At 42.9% G+C, this 25,749-nt stretch overlaps 2 protein-coding genes across 2 annotated transcripts; both read left to right on the top strand.

Moving 5' to 3' along the window:
• The first annotated feature begins 259 nt into the window (after window positions 1-259).
• On the top strand, window positions 260-11,413 carry LOC146645882 (secretory phospholipase A2 receptor-like). The gene is made up of 7 exons (XM_085392613.1): window positions 260-362; window positions 2,755-2,945; window positions 4,306-4,392; window positions 7,822-8,038; window positions 8,163-8,501; window positions 8,864-8,958; window positions 11,279-11,413. Exons 1-7 carry the CDS (start codon window positions 260-262, stop codon window positions 11,411-11,413), a joined length of 1,167 nt encoding a protein of 388 aa, XP_085248739.1.
• Window positions 11,414-19,076: 7,663 nt separating this feature from the next.
• LOC146645881 (C-type mannose receptor 2-like) lies at window positions 19,077-24,050 on the top strand. Its single transcript, XM_085392612.1, has 5 exons — window positions 19,077-19,235; window positions 20,574-20,793; window positions 20,923-21,258; window positions 23,667-23,758; window positions 23,925-24,050. Exons 1-5 carry the CDS (start codon window positions 19,167-19,169, stop codon window positions 24,048-24,050), a joined length of 843 nt encoding a protein of 280 aa, XP_085248738.1. The 5' UTR covers window positions 19,077-19,166.
• The last annotated feature ends 1,699 nt before the right edge of the window (window positions 24,051-25,749 follow it).

Genomic DNA, 25,749 nt, shown 5'->3' with positions numbered 1-25,749 from the left:
TCCCTGATTAACAGTGAATCTTACTCATTTCATTTTTAGTTAATTATCCTTTATTTATTGAAATAAAAGGCACATTGAGGTTAAAAAGGCCAAGAGGGCAGCAGATGTTACAACAACCACAACACATAACTGGCTGGTAAAAGGGAAACACACGGTCACACTCCACAATGTACAGTCACTCTCACTCACGCTCAACTGGGAAGGGTCCAGGGAAGACAGGTTCAGACCCAGGGAGGTCTATACAAGGAGATGGAGTTAGATGTCAGACTCACAGGGAGATCAAGAAGACACTAAGCCGGGCTCAACACTAGTGAGTACAAAGCTCCAGCGAGGAGCACCACTCCAACCAGGCCTTAAGTATGGTCAGTGTTTATCAGCTGTGATGAGCCACACGTGCGTGTGCATGGGTGTGACGATCAGGTGACCACTGAAAGGCAGGCACCGCACCTCAGGACAGCCAATGGTGGATCATTTCTGGCAACTTCTGCTCTGTTTGTAGATTGCACTGACCGTTTATTTAAAGGCCTGTTTTTCTAATTCTGTTGTGAGTCTGCGACTTAGTTATACTGGTTGTGGTTTTCAATCATGTGTACAGAGAAATAAGATAAACTAGGGTGACCATATTTTGATTTCCAAAAAAGAGGACACTTGGCCCAGTCATGAAGAACTTTAACAATAATGTTTGCTTAAAGATAATTTTAAGCAAACACGAGCCGGGCCTCGCTCTCTCTGATACGCCAGCCGGCAAGTGAGTGTTCTCCAACCCGCAGCGTCAGGCTCCCTGCAGGCGGTTCGCCCGTTACATGTTAGCCGGGCCTCACTGTATCTGATAAGTGAGTGTGTTGTACTGCTTGGCCCTGGGGCGAGTTGCGGGTCGCGTCCCTGGCTTGGAGCTCCTCTCCAGCGGCTACACTACAGCCGCTTGCTGTGTTCCCCTGGCATGTTGCCCGCATTTGCCGGCTTACACGCCAGCCGGGCCTCGCTGTGTCTGATACGTCAGCCAGCGAATGTGTGTTCTCCAGCCTCCTTGGCCAGTCTCTGTCTGGCATATAGGCTGCTGCAACTGCAGGCTGTGTTCTCCTGGCGTGTTGCCGCATTTGCCGGCTTGCCCGCCGGTCGGTCCTCGCTGTGTCTGATGCCTCAGCAAGTGAGTGAGTGTCCCCCAGTCTGCGATGCTGGCTCCCTGTTGGTGCTTGGCCTGTGTGTCATGGACTTAGACGGCCAGCACGGGGATGCCCAGTAGCTGGGACTATGTGTCTGACCTCGAGTGTCTCATTGCGAGTTCACTCTTGAGGCTCCTCTGTCTACAGACAAGCACGTGGTGACGGTGCTTGGGGGTGGACCTTCGGGTCCACCCCCAGCACCACCACTTACGCAGGCTAGGCTGCCAGCCCCCTGTCTGTGAACAGCTCGGGGTGGCTCCGGCTTTGGGGATGGACCGGTCACATCCCAAGCTTCACCTGCAGTTGCTGGCTGTGTTCCCCTGGGAACACAGTTCTCCTAGGACAGTTGGTCACCCCAAGATAAATCACCAAAGCAGAGATAAAAACCAACCAATGGGAAAGTTTATGTATATACAGGAATGACCGTCATCAGTAGCATACAACGAACAGTGATGTACACAATTTTCACAGCCAATAATCTCATCTCAATTCAACAGGATAATCTGAAATTACAAAGTTACACACGATGGCAAAACTGAACACGAAGGCTCACAACACATGTGCATGCACACAGGGACACTGTGAAGATCAGCTGAAAATATATTAGCAGCAGTAGTGCCGCACCTTTTTTTATTTACATGTTAAAGCTTCTTCTAGATAAACGGGTCAGAAAAGAGGAACAGAAGAAAATATTTATAGATGCAGGAAAACCGGACATGCAAAGGGTTGATGTGACAGAAGAGGAGGTGGAGACAGGGTGGAGGCAAATCATCCACCATGACAACTTACCAGCTCTGGGAATAATAAACACTCTTATGTTACAGTAACCCCTAAAGGAACATCTCAAAGAAAAAGAAGAAATGTGCTACTTGCTGCCACACGTCAAACATATTTTTTACGTCTTACTTTACTTTTAAAATCTAAAAACCTTTTTTTTGTTCATCTGAAGCTAAAAGTAGAACATACTTATATTTGCTATAAAAGTTACATTTTGTTTTTATCAGATTGCTTCAGTTTGTTTTGAGGTGATTCACTGGAGTGTGTATCAGGTACACCTGTGACGTCATTGCACCTGTGAACAAGCAAGACTCACAAAAGCCTCACTCTTCACCAAACACGGGCTTCAGTAGAACCTCATTAACCAAAGATGCAGGCAGTGAGCATAAAACCAACTGGTGTCGAATGCAAATATTTTCCCTATAATCACTTTGCATGAGACAAGCTGAAAGATCAGTTGCACGTTCAGTCGGATAAGGAACACGAAGCAGACAAGTATGGAAAAGGTTTTTCTGTTTATCGTAGCTGCATCAGGCGAGTATTTTAATGTGTTTTTATCATTTCCACTTTTCTTTAATGCAACATCAGCACTGTGAAACCTTTAGGAACTATTATGTTAGCTGTACAATACTTTTCTCTTTCATTGCTGTGCTGAAAACAGAATCATAGTTTGCACCAAATTGTTAAAATTCTAAGTTATTTTACTGCACATAAAAGTAGATATTATTACATTAAAATATAATGACAAAGTTAAGATGGATTTCTTTTGTTTTAAGCATAAATGTAAAATCAGTATTCACATCTATATCTGCAGGGCTGTGTTCAGGCTCCTCATATGTTAAGCGTCAGTACCATTTTGTTTATGACTGGAAGAGCTGGACTGATGCTCTGAGTTACTGCAGGGAGAGATACACAGACCTGGCCACCATAGAAAACATGGAGGGTGTGAGGATCCTGCAGAGCATGGCAGACTCAAGTAAAATGAACTACGCACAACACAAAAATGTGAGTACACTTTTTCTCTTCCTCTTTTTCTTTTTGCCTGTCCTGTTTGGTTCTTTAGCAATCAGAATTATTGTCTGAAGGCCAAGAGAGATGCTCAACGGATTTACTTTACCAAATGGATCATCACAGCCTTGCTGTATTGGTCCATTTGATTGACCTTTGTTATTATTTTATTTTATTAATTTTTTAAGTTATTAGAAACGGGAAAGACATGACTGAGGGATAGGAAAGGGAGAAAGAAAGAAAGAGAGAGAGACAGAAAGAAAGAAAAAAGGGAGAGGAAGAGGGACAGTGAGAGAGAGAGGAAGCTTTAAAAAAAGAAGAAAGAAATCACCTGGGTTACCTGTTGAGAGAAAAAAAGAGAAAGCAAGCAAAAAGACAGCAACACAATACACACAACATCACTGCAATAAACTAAATAAATGTAAGTAACAGTAAATACTAAATACTGAATGTTATTGTGCAGCACGCAGGACCAACAGTGCACAACGTGCTTTGAGGTAGCAACCAAGAAAGGTGTTGTTTTTGATCACGTGTGTGTACACCTGTATGGATCAACACGTTTGTATTCAAAAGGTTCGTCCATGTAACGATCTGCTTGAGGGTGTGAGGAGCATGAAGCAGGCATGCAGGAGATCCAGGCCCCAGAGTGCGAGAGCCAAAGAAGGACCAACAAAAGGGGCTCCTCAGCTTTTTTTTTTTTGTTTTAACGGTATAAACAATGAAATGTGGTGGATTGGCCAGATGCTGGCAGATGTGTAAAAATAACTCAGTTGTTTGGTGGAGGCTATGGCGGAGCTTCCACGGAGGCCAGCAGGTGGATGAGGGAAAGGGGAGGCAGGAGGAGGAGAGACCCGAGGCGGATCAACTGGTCCCGTAACAGACTTGACCCCCTGCTGGGCTTGGGAGAGCCCGATTGTCCTGCGGAGCCGTTTGCTGCCAGATACTCGATGGTCGGTTGCATCGTGTCTGGCGACACTCTCGATGGAGGACATTGAACGACATCTACCAATTTGGAACCACAATAACAGAGTTCTGGCTGATTGGACCCGGCTTATCGAAGAACAAGAAGCAGCTACAGCTGTTCAAAATCCCATAAGGCTGTTCGACATGATAGACAATTGGCAGGGCTGTGAGTACTCAGACTGTGTTTTGAACACAATATGGATAAGATCTTGGAGAAGCTCATGGCTCTGCAATATGGATAACACATAATTGAGAATTAGACCAACTGTAAAAATTGGATGCAGCTGTTCGCACTGGCACCAGCTGAAGGCCTGCCAAGGTTGAAGCTGAGTGAAACAACAAAATTCTCCATGATAAAAGGATTGTTGTCAGAACCCTTTGTCCCTCCTTCAAGGCCATCGATGGCCGTGTTGATCTTCCACAGACCTACACTCACCCCCCACCCCCTCCGAACGCCTTCGAAGCTCATGTCTTCTGTGTTGTGAGATGTGACGATTCATGTGCTGAGGTGTTTTTTCTGTTCTCAAACTGATCTCCCTGTTGGAGCTCAGTCTGGGGGGAGTTCTTTTTTCTCCTCGTCTTTCCTCATGTTGTGCATTTTCCATTGTTATACCTCTCTGACCTGTCTTCCCCATGTGATGTTTGTGTAATGTATGTATGGTCGGAGGGTAAGATGGCGCTGGCAAGGCTGGCAGCCTTAACCCAATCAATCATTCAATGTTGCCACCACCCCTCCGACTTGGGCACCATGTGAAGTGGAGAGGCCCAGGCACTGTTCGAGTGCTGCGCAATGCCCAGGCGCTCCATGGCCTCAAACTCCTCCTGGGTGATGGACAGGGTAGCAGCTACGCGCGCACGCAAACACCGGGGGACCAACCGTGGCGATGTAATCCTCAACCCTGTATTTTGCTGCTGCGCTGGAGAAATTAGGAGTTGACAGCAACAGAAACTCTTACAGCAAACGCTGAAATATGTCCCCGAAGGCCACCAAACTGGCCCCAATAAGGGAGTGGGCGGCCCGGGTTAGACAGGGTAGTGAAAAGAACAGCATCAATCAAACGTCTGTGAGCAACGTTGACTAACAGTCCGTGGGCACAAAAAAAATCGGTGCCGAGCTGGCAGCAACAAAAAAGTTCCACTGGAATTTCCGGCCGTGGAAACTAACAGTCACTAACCTTGCCCCATAAGTTGCAATACTAGAACCGTTAGCCGTAATCAGCTGCAGTCCGTGGCTTGCCGCTAAACTGTCCGCAGCAGTGGGTGGGATGGGGCTCTTCTGGGAGCCAGAGTCAACCAGCATGAGTCTTCAATGAAGAGCATCGTCAGCGACCGTGGCCGCTCCTGCACGGCAGCCCCGTTTCACTGAGCCAGAAAAAGAGCAGGGCGGCAGGCAGCGATGTGCTCTGGCGCCAAAACCGCCATACCAAGCATGTTGCTGAATTTTGCAAAGGATGGATGGAGGGAAGGGAAGCTGGCAAGGCGTTGGTAGAAGGTTTGCGGCTGCTTTAGTAAATAAGGCGTTTGGTGTGTTTCTTGGATTGCCGGAGAAAAAGCGATGGACGCAGAGCTTGAGTAGTTGTTCATCTGATGCGCTGACAGACGAGAGGACGACTGTAGCGAATGGAAATGTGAGTAAAATTATGTTACTCCTGTGAGAAAGCTGTGTTTAAAGGTATCCGCTGAGAATGGACCCTGTTTGCACGTAAACGACAATGAACAGCTAGCAGAACTGGAGGAACCTATATAGATGACAGCCGGAAGGAGCGTGTTTGGAGGCGTGGTCCTGCTCCTGAAAGTCCGATACATAATCTCCAATAAAACTTTATTGACCCCGAAGGAAATTGGGTTAAGGCTGCCGACCTTATGCCAGCACCGTCCGTGGTTTGTATCATATCTATCTGATACACTCCAGTTTGTACATGTAAATGGAGAGTCCTCTTCACACACTGAGGTTAGTTATGGAGTTCCACAGGGTTCAGTGCTAGGACCAATTCTGTTTACATTATACATGCTTCCCTTAGGCAGCGTCATTAGAAGACATAGCATACATTTACACTGCTATGCTGATGACACCCAGCTCTATCTGTCCATGAAGCCAGATAACACACACCAATGAGTTAAACTGCAGGAATGTCTTATAAAGACATAAAGACCTGGATGACCGCTAACTTTCTGCTTCTTAATTCAGATCAAACTGAGGTTATTGTACTCGGCCCTGAAAATCTAAGAAATATTGTATCTAAGCAGATTCTTACCCTAGATGGCATTACCTTGGCCTCCAGTAACGCTGTGAGGAACCTTGGAGTCATGTTTGACCAGGACATGTCCTTCAATGCACATATTAAACAAATATGTAAGACTGCTTTCTTCCATTTGCGCAACATCTCTAAAATTAAAAATATCCTGTCTCAGTGTGACGCTGAAAAACTAGTTCATGCATTTATTATTTCCAGGCTGGACGACTGTAATTCATTATTATCAGGAAGTCCTAAAAACTCCCTGAAAAGCCTTCAGCTAATCCAAAATGCTGCAGCAAGAGTCCTGACAGGGACTAGAAAGAGAGCAGATTTCTCCTGTTTTGGCTTCCCTTCATTGGCTTCCTGTTAAATCCAGAATTGAATTCAAAATCCTGCTCCTCACATACAAGGTCTTAAATAATCAGGCCCCATCTTATCTTAATGACCTTGTAGTACCATATCACCCTATTAGAGCACTTCGCTCTCGCTCTGCAGGCCTACTTGTTGTTCCTAGAGTATTTAAAAGTAGAATGGGAGGGAGAGCCTTCAGTTTTCAGGCCCCTCTTCTGTGGAACCAGCTTCCAGTTTGGATTCGGGAGACAGACACTATCTCTACTTTTAAGATTAGGCTTCAAACTTCCTTTTTGCTAAAGCATATAGTTAGGGCTGGACCAGGTGACCCTGAATCCTCCCTTAGTTATGCTGCAATAGATGTAGGCTGCCGGGGGATTCCCATGATGCATTGAGTTTTTCCTTTCCAGTCACCTTTCTCACTCACTATGTATTAACAGACCTCTCTGCATTGAATCATATCTGTTATTAACCTCTGTCTCTCTTCCACAGCATGTCTTCATCCTGTCTTCCTTCTCTCAGCCCAACCGGTCACAGCAGATGGCCCCGCCCCTCCCTGAGCCTGGTTCTGCTGGAGGTTTCTTCCTGTTAAAAGGGAGTTTTTCCTTCCCACTGTCGCCAAAGTGCTTGCTCATAGGGGGTGATATGATTGTTGGGTTTTTCTCTGTATCTATTATTGTACGATCTACTGTACAATATAAAGCTCCTTGACACGACTGCTGTTGTGATTTGGCGCTATATAAATAAAATTGAATTGAATGGAGATGCTTGCCCCCCACCTGAATCATACGGCGGGTTAGCTGGACTCCTCAGAGATACCGTGACCCAATGCTGCTGTCTACATTGCCTTACTGTAACCCTACTCACCCACCCCTGTTGCTTGTCACGTGTTTTCATGGTGTTACGGTGTGAAGATTCATGTGCTTGTGTGCTGAGTAGTTTTTGTTTTCTGTTCTCCTAGTGATCCCCTGTCAGGAGCAGAGCAGAGTTCTATTTTTGCTCCTCCCCTTTTGTGTTGTACATTTCATTGTTTTTCTTTATGCTACCTATTCTGACCTGTCTCCTCAACGTGATGTTTGTTTAATATATGTATGGTTTCCCTGCAGGCAACTGCAAGTGACAAATAAAGATCACCATCATCAAATGCTGTTTGACCAAGATCCAAAGAAATAGCAACTGATGACCTGATAATCACCCAGTTTACATTGAAATCAAAATATATGACTCGAAAGTAAAAAAATACCATTTTAGTTTCAAGGCTTTTTATGAAACAATTGAGATCAATAGTTTATGTCACAACACATTTCAATTGTTCCTTGCAGCGAGCTTGGATTGGACTGTACGATGATATGAACAGCTGGAGATGGTCAATGTCAAACACAGATTTATACAAAAACGGGGTGGCTTTCAGAAATTGGGAGCCTGGACAACCAGACAATTGGATGAGCAAAGAACACTGTACTGGGTTAAAGTGGACTGGCTCATGGACTGATGAAAACTGTGACAATACATTTAAAGCACTCTGCTCTGACATCAGAGGTGAGGATGTTAATTCATACAGAACCCTAAAACAAAATTGTTTAAGTTCTACAAGTCTTTTCAATGTCTTTGGATTTTACATTTAAATATGTCTTGTTCTCCCTTCACTTTGGTTATTTTCCAGGACTGAATTTGACATTTGTCTTCATCAACAAATTCATGACATGGATGGAGGCCCAGCGCTACTGCAGAGCTAATTATACAGACCTGGCCAGTGTGAGAAACATGTCAGAGAACCAGAGAGTAACAGAAGTGCTACCTGCAGGGCAATCCGCCTGGATCGGCCTTTTCAGAGACTCCTGGAAGTGGATGGATGGAAGTAACTCCTCGTTTAGATACTGGAATACAAATGAACCCAATCATGTTGTCAAAAATGAATTTTGTGTCACAGCAAACTTTGGATCTACTGGACAATGGGAGGACTGGAACTGTGGCCGGGAGACAGCATTTGTTTGCTACAGTGGTAAGTTCTGATTCATGTAGCTTTTAGTTTTTGAATTTAGATGCAATTTTTTCAAATGGAGACAAGGCTGCTACCATCATCTCTGATCCTCACAGACTGCACTGCAGGCTGCTGTTTAACTTTACAGACAACGTATGTTTTTATGACAAAGGTCAATACAGTCAGCTTAGCTTAATATAAGAAAGTAAAAACACAAGAGCTTTAGTACAGTGTTATGAAACTGATGTTGCTTCATTTCTGAAATAACAAATCCCTGAGAACGTTCAGGGCAGCAACAACAAAGTGCTACTGTACTGTGCACATGCAGCATTACTTATTTACCTTTACAATTAAACCCGTACATTTGTTCATTATTTACAAAGAGCCGGCTTACAAGCAAGTGGTGAGACTGAGAATGGGGAAAAACGACAATCAGGATCTGAATGACCCTGCAGTGATGGAAGCCATGCTGGAACAGGTAATTATACAGCTCATGATCTCAGTGCAGGGGTAAAACTAGTTCTGGGGTAACGCGTTACTGTAATCTGATTACTTTTTTCAATTAACAAGTAAAGTAAGGGATTACTAATGCAAAAACGGTAATTAGATTACCGTTACTTTCCTGTAGGAACGCTGCGTTACTGCGTTACTAAAACTGTGATTTTTTTTGCGAGAATGTCTCATGACAGTGACGTAAGCGAGTGCGACGTTGGTGACAGCAGCTGTGTGCAGATCAACAATGGATCACATATCGAGTGCAGGAGAGAGTATGAGCGTGCAGCGTTTAAAGCGTGGAAGTACTGACCTTACTTTGAGTTTGATTCCATAAAAAGAGACGAAAACATTAGTGTCCATCGTGCGTGGGAAGAAAACTTCTTTTTACAGCGAAAAAACCCCTAAACGTCCAAGCAAGCACCGAGTAGCTACGACGTAATGGGAAACTCACAGAGAAACTCGCGGATTCTTCCACTGACCGCGGCACACCTGCACCAGGGTAAACCTCCGCCTACCCCACTCCTGCTTTACAGGTGAAAATAGAGCAACAGGACCGCTGAGTCTTTGACTTTATTTATTTTCTGCTGTGTTTTACTTGCATCTATTTGAAAGACTGAGTGTAAACACACAAAAAATATTTTATTTTATGTGCTGGAATGTGCAGAAAATAGGTTTAAATGTTAAACTAATTTCTTCCAGTCAGAGAATGTTGCATATAATTAAATTTTTGCTTGATGCATAAAGTTAAAAGATTAAAACTAATAAAACAAGTTTTAAAAAGAGACTTTTCCATTTGATTACATGTTGTATGATGGATTATGCAGAAAAAGTAGAATTGGGCTGAAAGATCTATCGCTTTATCACCTATTCAGGTTGTAAATCGTGTTTTTAACAAGTAACTAAGTAACTAAGTAATTAATTACTTTTGGAAATAAGTCATCAGTAAAGTAACGGGATTACTTTTTTGGGAAAGTTATCAGTAATTAGTTACTGATTACTTTTTTCAAGTAACTTGACCAACACTGTTCATAAGTAATTATTTTGAAGCTGCCTCATTTTTTGGCCCCACTCACCTCTTTACTGCTGTCTGCCCCTCAGTTTGATCTTCACCTGATACTGAGAGCTTTTTGGGGGAGGTGTGAATAAACACTGACCAGCAGTTGGTTGCTTTTGTTCAATAAAGACAAATGTATTTGAGGAGAGTTTTGTGTTACGCCGCTGTGAGCCTTCACACATCAAACCGATTTGAGTTTGAACAGTGACACATGAAAGGCAATCCTCTCAATCCCAGCGGATGTTGCTGGGGATTTGTTTTTTTCACACCACACCAGAACGGATGTCTGCAAGTTTCGGTTGTGGTGCTTCTGGCTCGCCCTACAAAAGAGTGGCAAGAATAAAGGGAGCAAGTGTTGGGTAATTTGTTTCTATCAGCTCAGCAAACACACATCCTGTGAGTGTGCTGTTTGTCTCAGAGTGCGTTGCTAACTAAAGGTCCAGCTGCTGCATGTCACAGGGAGAGAAAAGAAGCAGCTAACTTCAGTCAGAGATGGAGAAAGATAAGAAAGACAGGAAGGGAGAGGAAACGAGCTTAACTTTAAAGGGAACGACTGCTCATTTAAAGCTTACATGTACGTTATTTAAAGGCTGCATGAAAATCCTCTGCAGGTTAGTGCAGACAAACAGGTTACTTTTCTGAACTGTGATGGACTTAAAATAAAGAACTGTGTGTGAGTGGTGCACAGTCTCGTATAAAGACAGCAAATACTGTCGGTGTCGAGGATGGAAATCAGCCAGGGCAACATAAAACATCTGCTGACATCTGGTTAAAATCAGGTGTTTAAATCTGCAAACAATATTATTACAGTAATGCACTAATAGAGCACAAGGTTCAGTCAGTTTGCACAAAAATAGCTTTTAGAAATGTTATTCAAAGAGTTACTTTTTACATTCATTACTTACCCAAAGTAATGAATGTAAAAAGTAACTCAAAGTAATGAATGATTACTTTGAGACTGTTTTATCGTTTTAATTTGTTATGGAATAATAAGGGAACAGACATCACCTGACTGAATAATTCATTACCTCTATTACCTCAAACTGTAGTCCTCTGAATACTGCCTGCCTTTATTTACCAATCAAGAAATGTATAAGCTGTCCACAAACACTGGAACAATGTACAGGGTTAAATCAGTTATAGATGTGTGATCCTGCATCCTTGCAAAGCAGAGCAGTAAGCATAACGAGCTTTTAGTGAAGAGTTTTGTCTAAATGATATTCAGAAAAGCACTTTTTGTGTGTTTCAGTTCAAACAGAAGCTGAAGAACAAGGGCGTAAAAGGAGACATCAGACTGAGCTGGAGGAAGCAGTCGGACGGGGAGGTCTTCCTCAGGGATGAAAAGCAAATCAAGAAGAACACGACCTGTAAAAATGAGTTTTAAATGTTGATCAGGGCTCATGTGTGGTTTGGTGTTGGGTTTTTTTCATAGAGCACATTATAGTAATAAACGTGTTGGTGTTTGTTACGTCTGGTTCAGTTTGGGTAAGAAGGAAAAACAGCCGAGTCCGTGTAGGTGACAAGAATAGTGATTTTATTACACACTTCTAAAAGAGAAGCATGGGAAGACAAGCGTACAGCCACAGATCTCCAAAGAGTGGACCGTTCCCCATCCTTATATAACCCATGATGACATCACACAGTTAGACCTTACTGGAAATGATAACAGTCTCCCCATAGTCCAAAGTTCTCCTTATACAAACATCAGATGATACTTTAGAGAAAAACAAGTGTGTGACATGTCATGTTGTGCAGTTCTGTGAGCCTGTGTGTCCAACTAGAGAATGTCCTGACATGACCTCCCTGTGTAAATAAGGGTGAACGTGCGTGTTTACATAACTCTCTATGTGCATGTTCTGATGTAGGCCTGCAAATGAATTAGAACAAGGTCCTGCTGGACCCTCCAGTTATGGACGGTGAATACAATGCTGTGGATACCATTTGAGACTTGATTACAATGATGATAACCTGCATACATTAATCTTTACTCAGATTACCATAGATGATTGATACTTCTAATTATAACTGTGATCATAAGAATACAAAATAAAATATCTCCTGGTCACATGTTCTTGTTTTACTGTTATTCTGCATTTAGGAGTTTGATTTGTTTGTGTGTTTCTGGATTCATCTTTATTCTGGTAGATTGTAGTAGTAAAGTTTATTTATTAGGACCTCACTGAGACTTAAGTTTTGTTTTCATGTTATGGTTATTGATGCGTTTAAGTTCCTGTGTTCTGGTTTATGTCTGTAAGTAGGAGTTCAAGGTTTCTTTCATGTATCTGTGGCTGTGCCTCTCGTGTCTGTGTAAATATCTCAGCACTTCGTTGTTCTCTACTCAGGCATCTTATCGAGGCCACGTCCACACTAATACATTTTCGTTTAAAAGCGCATCTTTTTCTCTCCGTTTTGGCCTTCTGTCCACACTGAGACGGCGTTTTCAGTGTGGATGAACAACTGTTCAGAAACGATTGAAAACGATAGAGTGGACGCCGAGCGTTTTCAGACGCCCATTTTCAAATGTATCCAGATTAGTGTAGACGTAGCCTAAGTGTCAGTATTCAGTCTGTGTTACTTCTCTGGTTTATTTCCTGTTTAAAATTGAAAGTTGATTTTTCTTTTCACGTTTCATGTTAGTTTTACTTCCTGCTGTTTGGTTAGTCTGACTGTATTCAAAGTCAGCTTTACTGTCAAAAAACATGTGAACTGCAAAGCTTCCACGGCCCTCCGTGTAAACTAAAACAATATTGAGATAAAAATAAAACAAAAGTCTGTCATCTTGTTGTAAAGCCCTTTTTGTTTTGGATTTACTTTATCAGTGGGATTAACACTTTCTTGAATTTTGTAAAAAAATATTGAAAGTTGAAGAAAATACTTCTGAGTGATCTGTCCACATCTTTCAAATACATCAAAATATGTAATAATCAGGCCTGTTTGGAAAACCCCAAAGCCCAAATTAGGGCAGCAAGCAGTCTGGCCTAACTTTACTCCCACTAACTTTACTCCCACTAACTTTGCTACCCTTGAGCCAGATACCGACAGGTGGTCACGGTGTGGATATTTGTTGACATTTGTTGTGCCACTGCAGGGGTGAATGTTCCAAAGAGTGGGTGAATGGGGATCTCAGGAGGAAATGGTAAAAAAAAAGGGTAAATGGTCTGTATTTGTATAGCGCCTTACTTGGTCCTAAGGATCCCAAAGCGCTTTTACACTATACACAATCATCCATCCGTTCACACACACTGGTGATGGCAGCTACATTGTAGCCACAGCCACCCTGGGGCGCACTGACAGAGGCGAGGCTGCCGGACACTGGCGCCACCGGGCCCTCTCTGATCACCACCAGTAGGCAACGGGTGAAGTGTCTCACCCAAGGACACAACGACCGAGACTGTTGGAGCCGGGGCTCGAGCCGGCAACCTTCTGATTACAAGACAAACTCCCAACTCTTGAGCCACGAAATAATACAGGGTGTTGGCCGCCCACTTGTTAGCTAAGCACTTCTCTACAGTGCTGTAGCGTGGCTCATCCGCTGATGTACTGGCTGATGTACAGTACTGGGGGGTCAGCACCACACACCCTAAGGCACCCTTTTTCACATGACAGTTGACCCAAAGCGTGAAGTTTTGTCCATTACATGCTGAATTCCGTTTTTTTGGAGCTTGGCACTCCCAGTTTTATATTTGTAGGTCCAGAACCCCATGTGGCTTCCTGCCAAACAGGAAATTTAATAAACGCAGTGAAAAAAACAGGATCTATACATTGGTTCCAATCATGTTCATCATCATTAATCAGTGAAAGCCTTATTCAGATGCTCCACCAGACCATCAGTCTGTGGGTGATACACTTTAGCCCAAATAGACTTCATACCCAGTAATTCAAAACTGGCTGACATGAAGGATGTGCTCTGGTCCATCAGAATCTCTCTCAGGATTCTGATACAGGAATTATGTGTGCGGGCTGTTGTAGAAGCTCCTGTTGTCGTTTTTGAGTTTCACAAGTTTGCTGCTTTGTTTTCTGCTAAGCAGACCAGCATGTCTCTAAGTTTGAGCTGTTCCAGTGGCACCAAAAAAGGTGTTCAACACTTGGAATCATCCTAACATCATTTATCTGCAGAAATGCATATCCAAACTGAGAACGACTTTAAATATCAATCAACTGTCCGGTTACTTCTCAGTAATGGGAATACGACTAAAATGACTGTAGTTCCTAAACAGTTCGACACTTTTGTTAAACTCCTCGAATTAAAGCTGAGAGTCACTTCAATCACATCCTGATATTTTTATTTAAAATCCACTGCAGAGGACATTGTCCAAAGCTTGTGTAGAATGTGGCAGATCCACTCAGTTTAAACTGTGCGTGTGTGTTACAGATGGTGTGGGCAGACACACACAGAGTGGGCTGTGCCTTCCATCTCTGTGACACTATGGAGGGACTGGACTGGGACAGAGTCTCCTTCCTCGTCTGTAACTACTACCCAGCGTCAGTACCACGACTCCTTCCAGTGTTACTGCTGCACAATACTACAACAAGTGCTCCCTCTTGTGGACTGTACTAATAATGACACTTTATGTTTGACTGAAGGCAGAGACGTCATTAAATGTGGCTTCTATTAAAAAAAATTATCTCACAATAATGTAGACAATACAGTATAATACACTTATACATCAATGGTGCTTCGTGTTAGTTCTGTTGGAAAATGACTCTAAGACTAAAACTAAACAGTTTATTCAATCATTCAGGAAATCCCCCAAAGTTGATTCTGTTCGTCTGATTTGGATTTGTGTGATATTTTGTGTACGTGTGTTCAGAGGGAACTATGAAGGAGTGCGGCCGTATGTTAAAGGCGATTTGTGCTCCAGATGCCCCGAAAACCTCCAGATGTGAAAACAATCTCTGTGGTAAGAGTACGACAGGCTGTCGTTACTCCTCCTGTTCTGTGTTCATCCACATCAGTACTTTAGTTTAGTTTAGTTTTGTTCAATGGCAAATGTAATTTAAGTTAACGCAGCATGAGGTTTCACAGGTGCTCGCTGACTTTTCACTACATTTATTGATAAAATGCAAAAGAAGAAAAACATTTATTTCTAGTCTTTTTACACTGTGAAGGGTAAAAAGTGCAACATCGTTTTCAGCACAGCGAAAGGTGAACCACTGCGGTTAAAACATCCATAATAACTGTAAAAAATAAAGCTGGCTACTTTGCAGATTTCACCCATCGCAGGTTATTTTCAGAACGTAGCTCCTGTGATAAACGAGGGACCACCGTATGTAACAACCTTTACATACTGTTCAGTATATAAACGTTTATATGTAAGGGTAGTGACCAGTTTTGATGACAGCAACAATATTTTAAATGTAATTTTCAGTGACCCAAACAATACAAAAATGAAAGTTGATACTGTTGTACTTTTCTGACCTGCATCACTGAGGCTCAAATCGAGGAAAATGTGTTTTAGGGAGTCTTGAAACTTTCAACCTGTACGTGGCAGGCTGGTGTGTATTTTTAAGTGACAGTGGCCCCTGACGCTGGCATGAGAAATGTGTGTGTGTTTGATCCACGCCAGTCTTTCTATCTAACATTCTTGTTAGCATCGCCCTGGTTTCCTCAACACAAAGCCAATAAGATTTTTCCAGTTTATAAATCTCACATGCACGTGCAGTCAGAATAGGACTTTCAAGAAGCAATCACATCACCAGGTAAAGTTTTCTTTATGAATGCATGTGAATCCATCATATATTTGATTATTGCTCCCACATCTGCTGCATTGTGTTTCCAAAGAGAGGACCAGATGGAGAGCAGCAATGGACATGGGTTTGAGTGGGTGTGGTGGGCAGGCCTGTGGAGAAAGTAACAAAGATGTGAACTTAAAGATTGTGGATTAAAAGTTTAAAGAAGTGAAAGCAGGGACAGAAGGTGGAGTGGTGGTTATGAGAGACCAGACTTTCAAAGTGAGAGAGTGGTTGAAATATTCATCGCTAAATGCTCGTAGTGCTCTCAGCCTATTTCTGGTCCTGGTGCTCTGCAGAGCTGCACACAGACTCACCCTTCATGTGTGTGTGCTGCAGCATTTCTGTTCTTCTATTAAAATAAACTTGTCTGATTGTATTTCTGTTGTGTACGTCGCTCTTTTAACCCTCCCTCTATCAGACTCTTTCACTCTGTGCTGCTTTCTACTGTTTGCCTTTGTGTTTGGAAAAGAGAATATCTTTTTCACGGCTTTCTGATTCTGCCATAGGAGATGTTACAGGCGCTCTAATGACTGCCTGTGTGAACTATTGAACAGGCCTGCAACCCACAGAGGGATGTAGGGGATGTGACTGAAGTAAATCAAATGAAAAAGCTTCTCAAGAAAACTTCAGACACAAAACAACTGCAACAAGAAGGGAAAGAAAAACGGAATTGAATTGAAAGCCTTTCTAGTCAGTATACACAGTGTAACAAGATTAAAACCAGCTCTGTAAAAGTGCACAAATAATATAAATATGCAGTACAGGAGTGACACAGGCTGACAGCCAGAGAATGATGGCACTACCACATATGTTACACTGGACTACAGTACTACAGCAAAATAAAACGAGGCTCATACTCATTTAGCTGCAAAGAAAATAACTGCATGTAGATGCAAAATGATTTTAAAAAGAACTCAAATATCAGCGCAAAAACCCTCTAAGTGGCTACAAAGAAACGTGACAGATGGAAAAGGTCTGGAGTGATTACACTATTACAACTATACAAACACAGGAGACTCGGAGTCACAATTATGAAAGAGTGCAAATATGTCTGAGACAGCAGACGCAAGCAGCAGAGGCAGAAGTCGGTCAGTGACGCACTAGAACAGCTGACTGTGAGTGCAGAACATCTGTAACACATTTATATTTATTTACAAATCTTTGAGGACATTTGTGTTTTGAAACTAGCTGCACAAGCCGACACATGCCTGTTCTTTAGTTTCAAAGCGACATCGGGTGCTAAAGTCTGACCTGCATCGACCATCAGCTGAGCGTCCTCCTCATCGCGCCACGATTGCTGCAGAAACAATAAACTACTGTGAGCTGAACTTGCAGTGCAATAAATATTAGCGTTTCTGTTTCTTGTACCATGCTGTTTGAATTAGTTTAACCTTATGTGTATTAGTAGGTTTCAGCTGAGGCGACGCTGTGACTTTTTTTGGGTGTCCATGGAGGCCTGTCCACAGCACTGGACACTGAAGAGGGAGACCGAAAAAAAATGACAGAGGAGACAAAAATGGCCGTCGCACCCATGAATGTTGAAGCTTTCCCTGTTCTCTGTTTGTACTTCTGTCTCCCACATTCAGCATCGTCACTGTGAAACACGGGAGCTTAATGGTGATGAGACTCAGTGTCAGCTGTGTCTGGCTGGAGGACGGGTGGGTAAGTTACCCAGCAGCAGGGGGCGGGGATACTGGTCCGTATATATTAGGGGACCAGAGGACACCCCAGCACTTTCCCCCTCTGCTGTTGCTCTGCCGTCTGTGCTTAAAGCTGTACACCCGGGGTTTTGCTTTGCTGGCTTTCTGCTTTGTAATTCTCTTGCTAAATGTCTGTATGTATTTTTCCTGCTGTTCATTTGATTCAGAGTATTAAACTCTGACCCAAGGATTCGACTCTTTTCCAGAGTCTTTTTGAGTGTCTTGATTTTAATCGGAGCTAAAAAAGTTGGGTCCCCACATCGTCAGCGGGAGAAGGTTATCATGATGGCTTCAAAATTTGCGACCGCAAGATCTTCCTTATTGAACTCACACATGAGCGTCATTATACTGATTTTGTAAATGAAGGTTAGTTATAAGGCTCAACAATGAACTGACTGCAGAGCGCCGTGCTCTGATTTTACACACTTGGAGAACTGTCCAGTTTTACATAAGCAGAATGCTAAATGTCTTTCAGGTTGAAGTAAAATAAGTCACTTTATGTTGCGTCCTGTCGTGACCCAGCTTGGGTCCTCCGGCCAAACAATGACGCTGCCGCTGCAGTGGACACAGTGATCCACTGCACTGTACTGCACAGGCCTCCAGTGACCACACCAACAACCTTCCTGCAGGCAGGAGGAGTGAGTTTGCATTAAAGAGAAAGACATGCAGTCAGTGTAAAAGGATGGAGGGAGACACACAGAGGGAGCTATACAAGTAAAAGCAGGGGGAAAGTTAGAGAACAGGAGAGAAAGAAAGATCTTCACTGAAGCTAGAGTCCAGTGTGACGTGGCCTCTGGCCATCTCATTTCAGAAGGACAATCTGAAATCACATGTTAACACACCTGATGGGAAAACATCCACACACACAAATAGTGTGTGAAGATGCTAATGCTAACCACTGATGGGAAGTACTGGTGCCTGCACCTTCTTATTTACATAGTAAAAACTTTCTAAAGGCAAATACCTGGGGTGGGGTCTGGGGAGGAGGGCTGAAGAGTGGCAGGTACACCTTACAGGTTGTACAACTGAAAAAAAGAACATATTTTTGTTTTTAGGGAAATGCCAAGAAAAGAGGACGACCTCAGAGAAGATACATGAATGCAGGTGGACATGCAGAGACAGAAGGTGAACTATAGTGATCCTTAGAGCTAAGATATTTTCATCTTACTTCGCATGAAGATGAAAGATTTGAATCTATAACTTACCAAGAAATATCAAGAAACAAGGAAGAGACAAGGATGGAAAAGGTTTTTCTGTTCATCATAGTTGCAGCAGGCAAGAATTTTAATGTGTTTTTTATTTTTCATGTCATTTTCATATTCATTTTAAACACAGTATCAGGTAGCACTGTGTGACCTTGTGTTACTGTTATATTAACTGATCTAGAAACAGAAGGATAGTCATCGTTAGGAAGTCATTTTATGTTTATGACATTAATATTGGTGGTTTTACAGCTCTAATTAAATACACAGCTAATACCACTACAATTCCACTGAAACCACACAGATAAGCTATATAATTATTTTTAAGTCCAAATGTAATCGATATTTACATATAACACAATAATATTCCATTTCTGCAGGGCTGTGTTCAGGCTCCTCATATGTTAAGCGTCAGTACCATTTTGTTTATGACTGGAAGAGCTGGACTGATGCTCTGAGTTACTGCAGGGAGAGATACACAGACCTGGCCACCATAGAAAACATGGAGGATGTGAAGATCCTGCAGAGCATGGCAGACTCAAGTAAAATGAACTACGCACAATACAAAAATGTGAGTACACTTTTATCCTCTTTTTAAATTAAATTGATATATGTAAGCCACAGGTGGGAGTTAATGTGTTTGTATGTATCAGTGGCATGGTAGGCATGGATGTCGTCACTTTTCTGCACTATAGTTAAAAAGAATCTGCTATATTACAAAAAATATGTTTTCTATTGCCTGAAAACGACTTTTCAGATCATTCCTTTGGGTAAAAAAGCAATAAAACACCATGAAAACACCTCAGCACACATAAAAATGTATTATTGAAAAATTGTCTCAAAAATAAAATTATTTTGCAGATAAATGTTCACCTATCGTTGGATTAAGTTTTCTGATTTGTGTTCGTGCTTTTACTTGAACGTCCCAGTAGTCCATTATGTTTTTGGTCAAGTCATCATCTCTGTGCAGTGTTGGGACAGTTACTTTTAAAATGTACTCCACTACAGATTACAGAATACTGAAGGCTACTCTCCACACCAACACCAACTAGATGTTTAATCTTAATATAAATGAGTAACAGTAGGTGGACATTAGGTAAGGCTGCACTTTTTGCAGCGATCTCGTATAGAAAACTATTCCTCGCGTATATAAAACAGGTCCGCGGCTCTGAACCGTAGCAAAGGGACCTCTGGCTAATACATCGGGTTCGTGTCGGCGTTGAAAGGCTGCTCCAACGGAGCTTATTGTTTCAGAGGTCTCCAAGAAGGCTGGGTACTCTGATCCATCATTCGGTGCATAAGTGCAGTTAGGAACCATTCGCTGACCTGAAGGCGCAGGGAAAAAACCCTCTTGTCCACTGGGAGAAACCCCTACATACATGCTGCAAGCTAGATACCCACCCCAGCTCGCCGCCTTTCACCAGGGGCAACTCCAGATTAAGTCCAGCACCTCTCCAGGAGACTGGTTCCAGAGCCCAAGACATGCGTTGAGGTGATCCCAACTATACTCAGCCGGTACCGTTCAACCTCATGCACTAACTCGGGCTCCTTCCCTTGTGTGTAATTTTGTGTTTAATCTGTACGTGGGTGTAAAACAAAACATTTTTCAGTTTTTTGGACACAGGCCACTCCCCCCCAAAGCTCACCCTCAACACAGTCCACACACAGCCTAACTTTACCATTGCAGGGGGTCCATTGGGGATTGAGTCTGTCGACATAACACGCCACTGACCACGTAACTACAGGTGTGACTGGGTAATTACTGCACCAGGTGACCAGATCTCCTCTCGGTCCAGCTCAAACTGAATGATTCCAAAGAAAAATGAGAGCTCTCAGTTCAGGCTTCATTTCTAAGACAGGAATGTAGGTCATATCGTTTTAGTCAACACAATTTAATTATTGCTTGCAGCGAGCCTGGATTGGGATGTATGGTGACATTAACGGCTGGAGGTGGTCGATGCCAGACACAGATTTCTACAAAAATGATGAGGCTACGTTCAGAAACTGGGAGCCTGGACAACCGGACAACTGGTTAGGGAACGAACACTGTGCTAAGTTACATGAGACTGGATTATGGAATAATGACAGATGTGGCAGTAAATTTAACGCCATTTGTTCTGATGTCACAGGTGAGGGTTTTAATTAATAAAATGTTTTTTAAATGTAGAAGTCAGCAGCATTTTCATCTGCAACCGGAGCTGTTGTGTTTCGGGGATCTACATTGTTCTTCAGAACACTTCACTTTGGTCTGTTTTCAGGACCAAACGTGACATTTGTCTTCATCAACAATTTCATGACATGGACGGAGGCTCAGAGCTACTGCAGAGCCCATCACACAGACCTGGCCAGTGTGAGAAACATGTCTGAGAACCAGAGAGTAACAGAAGTGCTACCTGCAGGGCAATCCGCCTGGATCGGCCTTTTCAGAGACTCCTGGAAGTGGACAGATGGTAGTAACTCCACGTTTAGAAACTGGAACCCAACTCAACCTGATTTAAGCACAGGGAGTAAGGTTTGTGCGGCAGGACTCTTTCCAGCTGGAGTATGGGAGGACTGGAACTGTGATCGAAAAACAGCATTTATCTGCTACAGTGGTAAGCTGCACTTTGTTACTTTCCACCAGTGAACAGCAAAATTTCCAGCTTACCTCATTTCTCTAATTTAGGCCAACACAAATAAACTGAGTTGCTCAGCTTTTTGAACGAAAACCACCGGTAACTGACTTAAGCTGATAAAACTGAGTTCAGTCTACTTACTATTTTTATTTAAGCACAATATTAGATTTAACATCGAGGTAGTCTTCAGTTTTGAATTTAATTACATGTTTGTGGCGGGGCGTGGCCTGCGGTGCAGTGCAGAGGAGGCGGACGCACCTGCACAAGCCCGGGTAAAGGAGCAGGGTTGGAATTGTGACATTAAAAAAAAACAATAATTGCTAAAAGAAATTTAATTTGTAGTTCTAAGTAAACTCTAAATGCATTTAGGACTTTTTTACTCACTTTATGTCTCTTGCACGATGTTATTTCTCTCTCCATCAACATAGGTTACAATTAGATTAGCATGACCAATTATGCAAATTGGGCGATGACGTCATTCAGCGACTTCTAGCGACTTTTAGGACAGCCAATAGCGATTTTCCTTACTGAGTTGGCAACACTGCGTGTACCTCAGAGCCTCACACGCTGCACTCCAGACCGACGTTAAACACCATCCATAAAGAAGCAAAAGTAATGATACAACAGATTTGCTGCACTGTGAGATCAGGCTGTGAAACTGAGGTTGCTTTATTTCTTACCCCACACTTCTTTACCCTGGGGGGGGGGCTCCCACCAATCACAGTGTAGTGTCTGAGAATAATTTGGAATTAATTTAGATTTCTGTATAATATGCTGGTTTTATGCCTTAACCTTTAGTTACACTCAGTCCTTTTGACCAGAATTTTTCAAAGTAAGTTAAGTAACAATTTATAGTAACATGCACAATGTTTCAGTCCGTTAGGAAGATGCAGTAGAGGCAGTCCATCAAATCATCAAACTATTAAAACAGCAGTATTCAATACAGGCAGGGGAAAGTCACCCTGCCACTCCACACACCTGGTGAAAAAGCTGGGAAGAAGCTGCTTTGCATTTCCTGCTTTACAAGGTTTTGAATCCATGCAAATGCTCCCTTATCACGTACTCTCAAACACCGTGTGATGTGTATGAATCCTCTAAAGTGCTACTACTCATTTCAATATGTTCTTTTCAGATTGTCCACGTGTCTTTTTTAAATGTGCTACTGGAAACCACAGAAAGCTTCCATGTAAATTACTTTGTGAAACTTTAGCTGGGCATCCACTGTGTGGTTTTTGGTCCATTTTGAGCTTTTTGGGGATCGGCCCGAGTTTCGCCTTAATCGTGTGTCGTGCATCATGTTGTGTACGTGGGGTCACGATTAAGACCTCACGACCAGCTCCCGATCATCAGTCATTTAGTCATAGAAAATCAAACCTGTTTGATATCCTGTCGGCCGTTGTCTGCCAACATGACTGCAACAACCGTGAAAACAGCTGGATCATCATCATCATTGGCACTTGTGCTGTACAATACAAATACAAATATAGTAATAAAATAGCAAAAATCAGACATAGCAACAAAATCAATTTAAAAGTCACCCACAGAGTTAAAAGCCAGCGAATAAAAATAGTTTTTTAATCTGGACTTAAAACCTGGCACTGATGGAGCCTGTCTGATATGGAGAGGGAAGCTATTCCAAAGCATTGGAGCAGCAACAGAGAACGCTCGGCCTCCTCCAAGTTGTAGCCGTGACTTTGGGACCGAAAGCAGCAGTTGCTCAGCTGACCGAAGCGAGCGAATGGGGACATGAGGCCTCAACAAATCAGACAAGCAAACAGGTGCCAGACCGTTTAGAGATTTAAAAATCAATAAAAGGACTTTAAAACAGATCCTTAATTCAATTGGAAGCCAATGTAGAGAGGCCAAAACCGGAGCCATGTGGTCGAATTTCCTTCTGCCAGTTAAAAATCGTGCTGCGGCATTTTGCACTAGTTGCAAGCGTGACAAAGTGTCCTGCCCAACCCCCATTGAAAGAGAAATGCAATGATCCAAACGTGAAGTAATAAAGGCGTGAATAACACTTTCCAAGTCACGCTTGAAAATAAAGGGCTTAACCTTCGATAAGCGTCTGAGGTGCTGTTTCACCACCTCGTTTACGTGACCGTCAAAGTGCAGAATCAACTTTTACTCTGAGATTTGTGATCGAACTCTTTAAATGGGAAGTCAAAGCGGCAAGATCAACATCTGGAGCGTCAGAAAAACGATGAGCGATTTCTTTCTTTGTCACTGACAGAAAGGAGAGTTTATCTGAAAGGAGGCTGTATGTGGCCCGCCATGTGAAATGAGTTTGACACCCTGAACTAAACTCAGGGCAGCAGGAAAAGCAGGTGACGTAAGCTGTCCATCCTTTGTTTTCTAACCCTGAGTGTCCCTCGTTCTTTAATCAGCGCCTACCTACAAGCAAGTGGTGAGATTGAGGCTGGAGAAAAACAGTCTGGATCTGAATGACGATGATGTGATGGATGCCATGCTGAAACAGGTAACTGGTCACCTCCAGCGTTATTGTGAAACAAACCTTAAGCTGCTTTAACTTTCATATACCTAATAACAACAAACTTATGCAGCAGCAAAAAAGAGTGAATAGCAAATATTAGTGAATAATTTTGTCTATGTCATATTCTGCAAATCACATTTTTGTGTCCCAGCTCAAACAGACGCTGAAGGACCAGGGAGTCGCTGGAGATCTCGCACTGAGCTGGAGGAAGCAGCCAGAAGGAGAAGTCTTCCACAAGGATGAAGAAGGAAACAAGGAAACGAAACCATCTGTATAAGACAAGCTTTACCAATTTTGGTTATGAAACATTTCTTTCTGCTTTGTCCTTTTAAAAAAGATTATTCTTTAGTTCTCTAATTTGTATAAACTCTACTTTCTTATTTAAAATGAAACGGTCACTGCTAAATAAAGAATAAGCAGGACTTTGAGCAACATGTTTTTGAGGTGTTGGTGAAAGAAGCCTGGACTTCTGTTTCTGTGAATATAAAAAAGAACATTAAGATTTTATATGAAATAATAATAATAATAAAACGAATACAGAACCTTGAACCTTGAAATCCCATTTATTTCTATAACGAACGCTGTAATGAGCTGATCTGATCGTAGTTGCTGATGCAGCTGTACTAGACCTCAGTTCTGCCTCTGACACAGTCACATCAGTCTGGGTGTGAGAGGAACGAACGACGACAGTCCACCGCCGGCCGGATTGCCAGGCACTCTTTCTCCACTGTGCTGTATTTCCTCTCCTGCCCTGTCAGTTTCCAGCCGGTGTACAGGATCAGGTGGCAATCCCCCGTACCTGCTGGGACAAAACGGCACCCAGCCCTGTGTTTCAGTTAAGAAGCTTTGCAGCGTGGGCACAGAGCACATGGTCCATGAGGCGCTGGGAACAAGCCAAACAAAAGTTTGACAAACAGGTCCAAACCTCACGCTGTTTTTTCCTTGGAATTTGCAGACAAGGGAATCTAGCTTGCAGTAGTTGACACAGAAGCATATAGACCTACCTTTCTTCACTACAAGAACTATAAGAACTATTTTCAGCATTTCAGCCAGTTCTCTCTGGAAGATTTGCCTTTCATGCTCAGGTAACCTTGGCATCTGTGGCCCCAGCTCATCTCTCTCCTTCACCAGGACACTAGACCAGAGAAGTGGTTTTGGCCTCTCTCCATGCTTTCAGGAGATGAAGGTGATATATCTGTGTGGCTCCACCCCTGTCTGTATGTTGCCCACTCACCATGTGACCACAAAGGGTCTTTGCCACTTGGTGACTAACTTTGAGCTTGAAGAAGGCAGTAATACAAGTAGTTTATCTCCTGGTGAATTTTGCCACTCTGTTGCAGAGGCCCTGCTGACATTTCTGGGCCTGGAGCACATTTTTCAGTGACAACCTTCCCAATTGTGTGCAGCTTTGTCTAAGGTCCAGGATGTACTGAATCTCATTTTTTACTGGCCCAGGATCTGCCATTTTTCTGGGACACCCTTCCACAAACAGTGTCTGGTCCTCTGCTGTCATCTAACAACCCCAGAACCGCCAGCAGCGGTTTTCCTGGGAAAGGCCCAAGCGATCCAAAATGTCCCATCAGATGTCTCCAAAGGTCCCCGGCGAGGCTGGCGTCAAGCCCATTCTGCCGTGGGACACTGCCACGCTCTGAAATGGCTTGGGTGGTCTCCAGGAATAACTGTGGGTTGTCGCCCTCCCCATCCGGTGCGTCGTCACTGCCAGCAGAGGAGACGAGAGGGTAACAAAGTAAAACAGGAAGTAACAGCAGGTCTAACAAAGAAATACAGACTTAAGAGACAAATAGAGGAAAGACAGGAGCGCAGGAAATCTGAAACTAGGTAATAATTATAATATAACTTACAAACAAAAAAATAAACTAAAATGTTGAACTTGGACTGAAAGCTTGATCATGACGCTAGAGAGAAATTCCATGTTTCTATCGCCAAATATAGCAGCATGGGATCAGAGTACCAGG

The sequence above is a fragment of the Rhamphochromis longiceps genome, linkage group LG20 (assembly GCF_057381845.1).
Source record: "Rhamphochromis longiceps isolate RC_006_pf linkage group LG20, R_longiceps_female_GT1.1, whole genome shotgun sequence".
In the NCBI taxonomy this organism is placed as follows: Eukaryota; Metazoa; Chordata; class Actinopteri; order Cichliformes; family Cichlidae; genus Rhamphochromis; species Rhamphochromis longiceps.
Note: the sequence above shows the minus strand (reverse complement) of the source record. Positions and strands in the feature narration are given on the sequence as shown.

What these genes read in the sequence shown, in the direction of transcription:
- LOC146645882 (XM_085392613.1), top strand. Translation starts at nt 260, where the DNA reads ATGTCAGACTCACAGGGAGATCAAGAAGACACTAAGCCGGGCTCAACA. An exon ending in CCAACCAGGCCTTAAGTATG is followed by an intron (nt 363 to 2,754) that starts GTCAGTGTTTAT and finishes CTATATCTGCAG; the next exon opens with GGCTGTGTTCAGGCTCCTCA. An exon ending in ACTACGCACAACACAAAAAT is followed by an intron (nt 2,946 to 4,305) that starts GTGAGTACACTT and finishes CCCTCCTTCAAG; the next exon opens with GCCATCGATGGCCGTGTTGA.
- LOC146645881 (XM_085392612.1), top strand. Translation starts at nt 19,167, where the DNA reads ATGGAGGATGTGAAGATCCTGCAGAGCATGGCAGACTCAAGTAAAATG. An exon ending in ACTACGCACAATACAAAAAT is followed by an intron (nt 19,236 to 20,573) that starts GTGAGTACACTT and finishes TATTGCTTGCAG; the next exon opens with CGAGCCTGGATTGGGATGTA. An exon ending in AGCATTTATCTGCTACAGTG is followed by an intron (nt 21,259 to 23,666) that starts GTAAGCTGCACT and finishes TTCTTTAATCAG; the next exon opens with CGCCTACCTACAAGCAAGTG.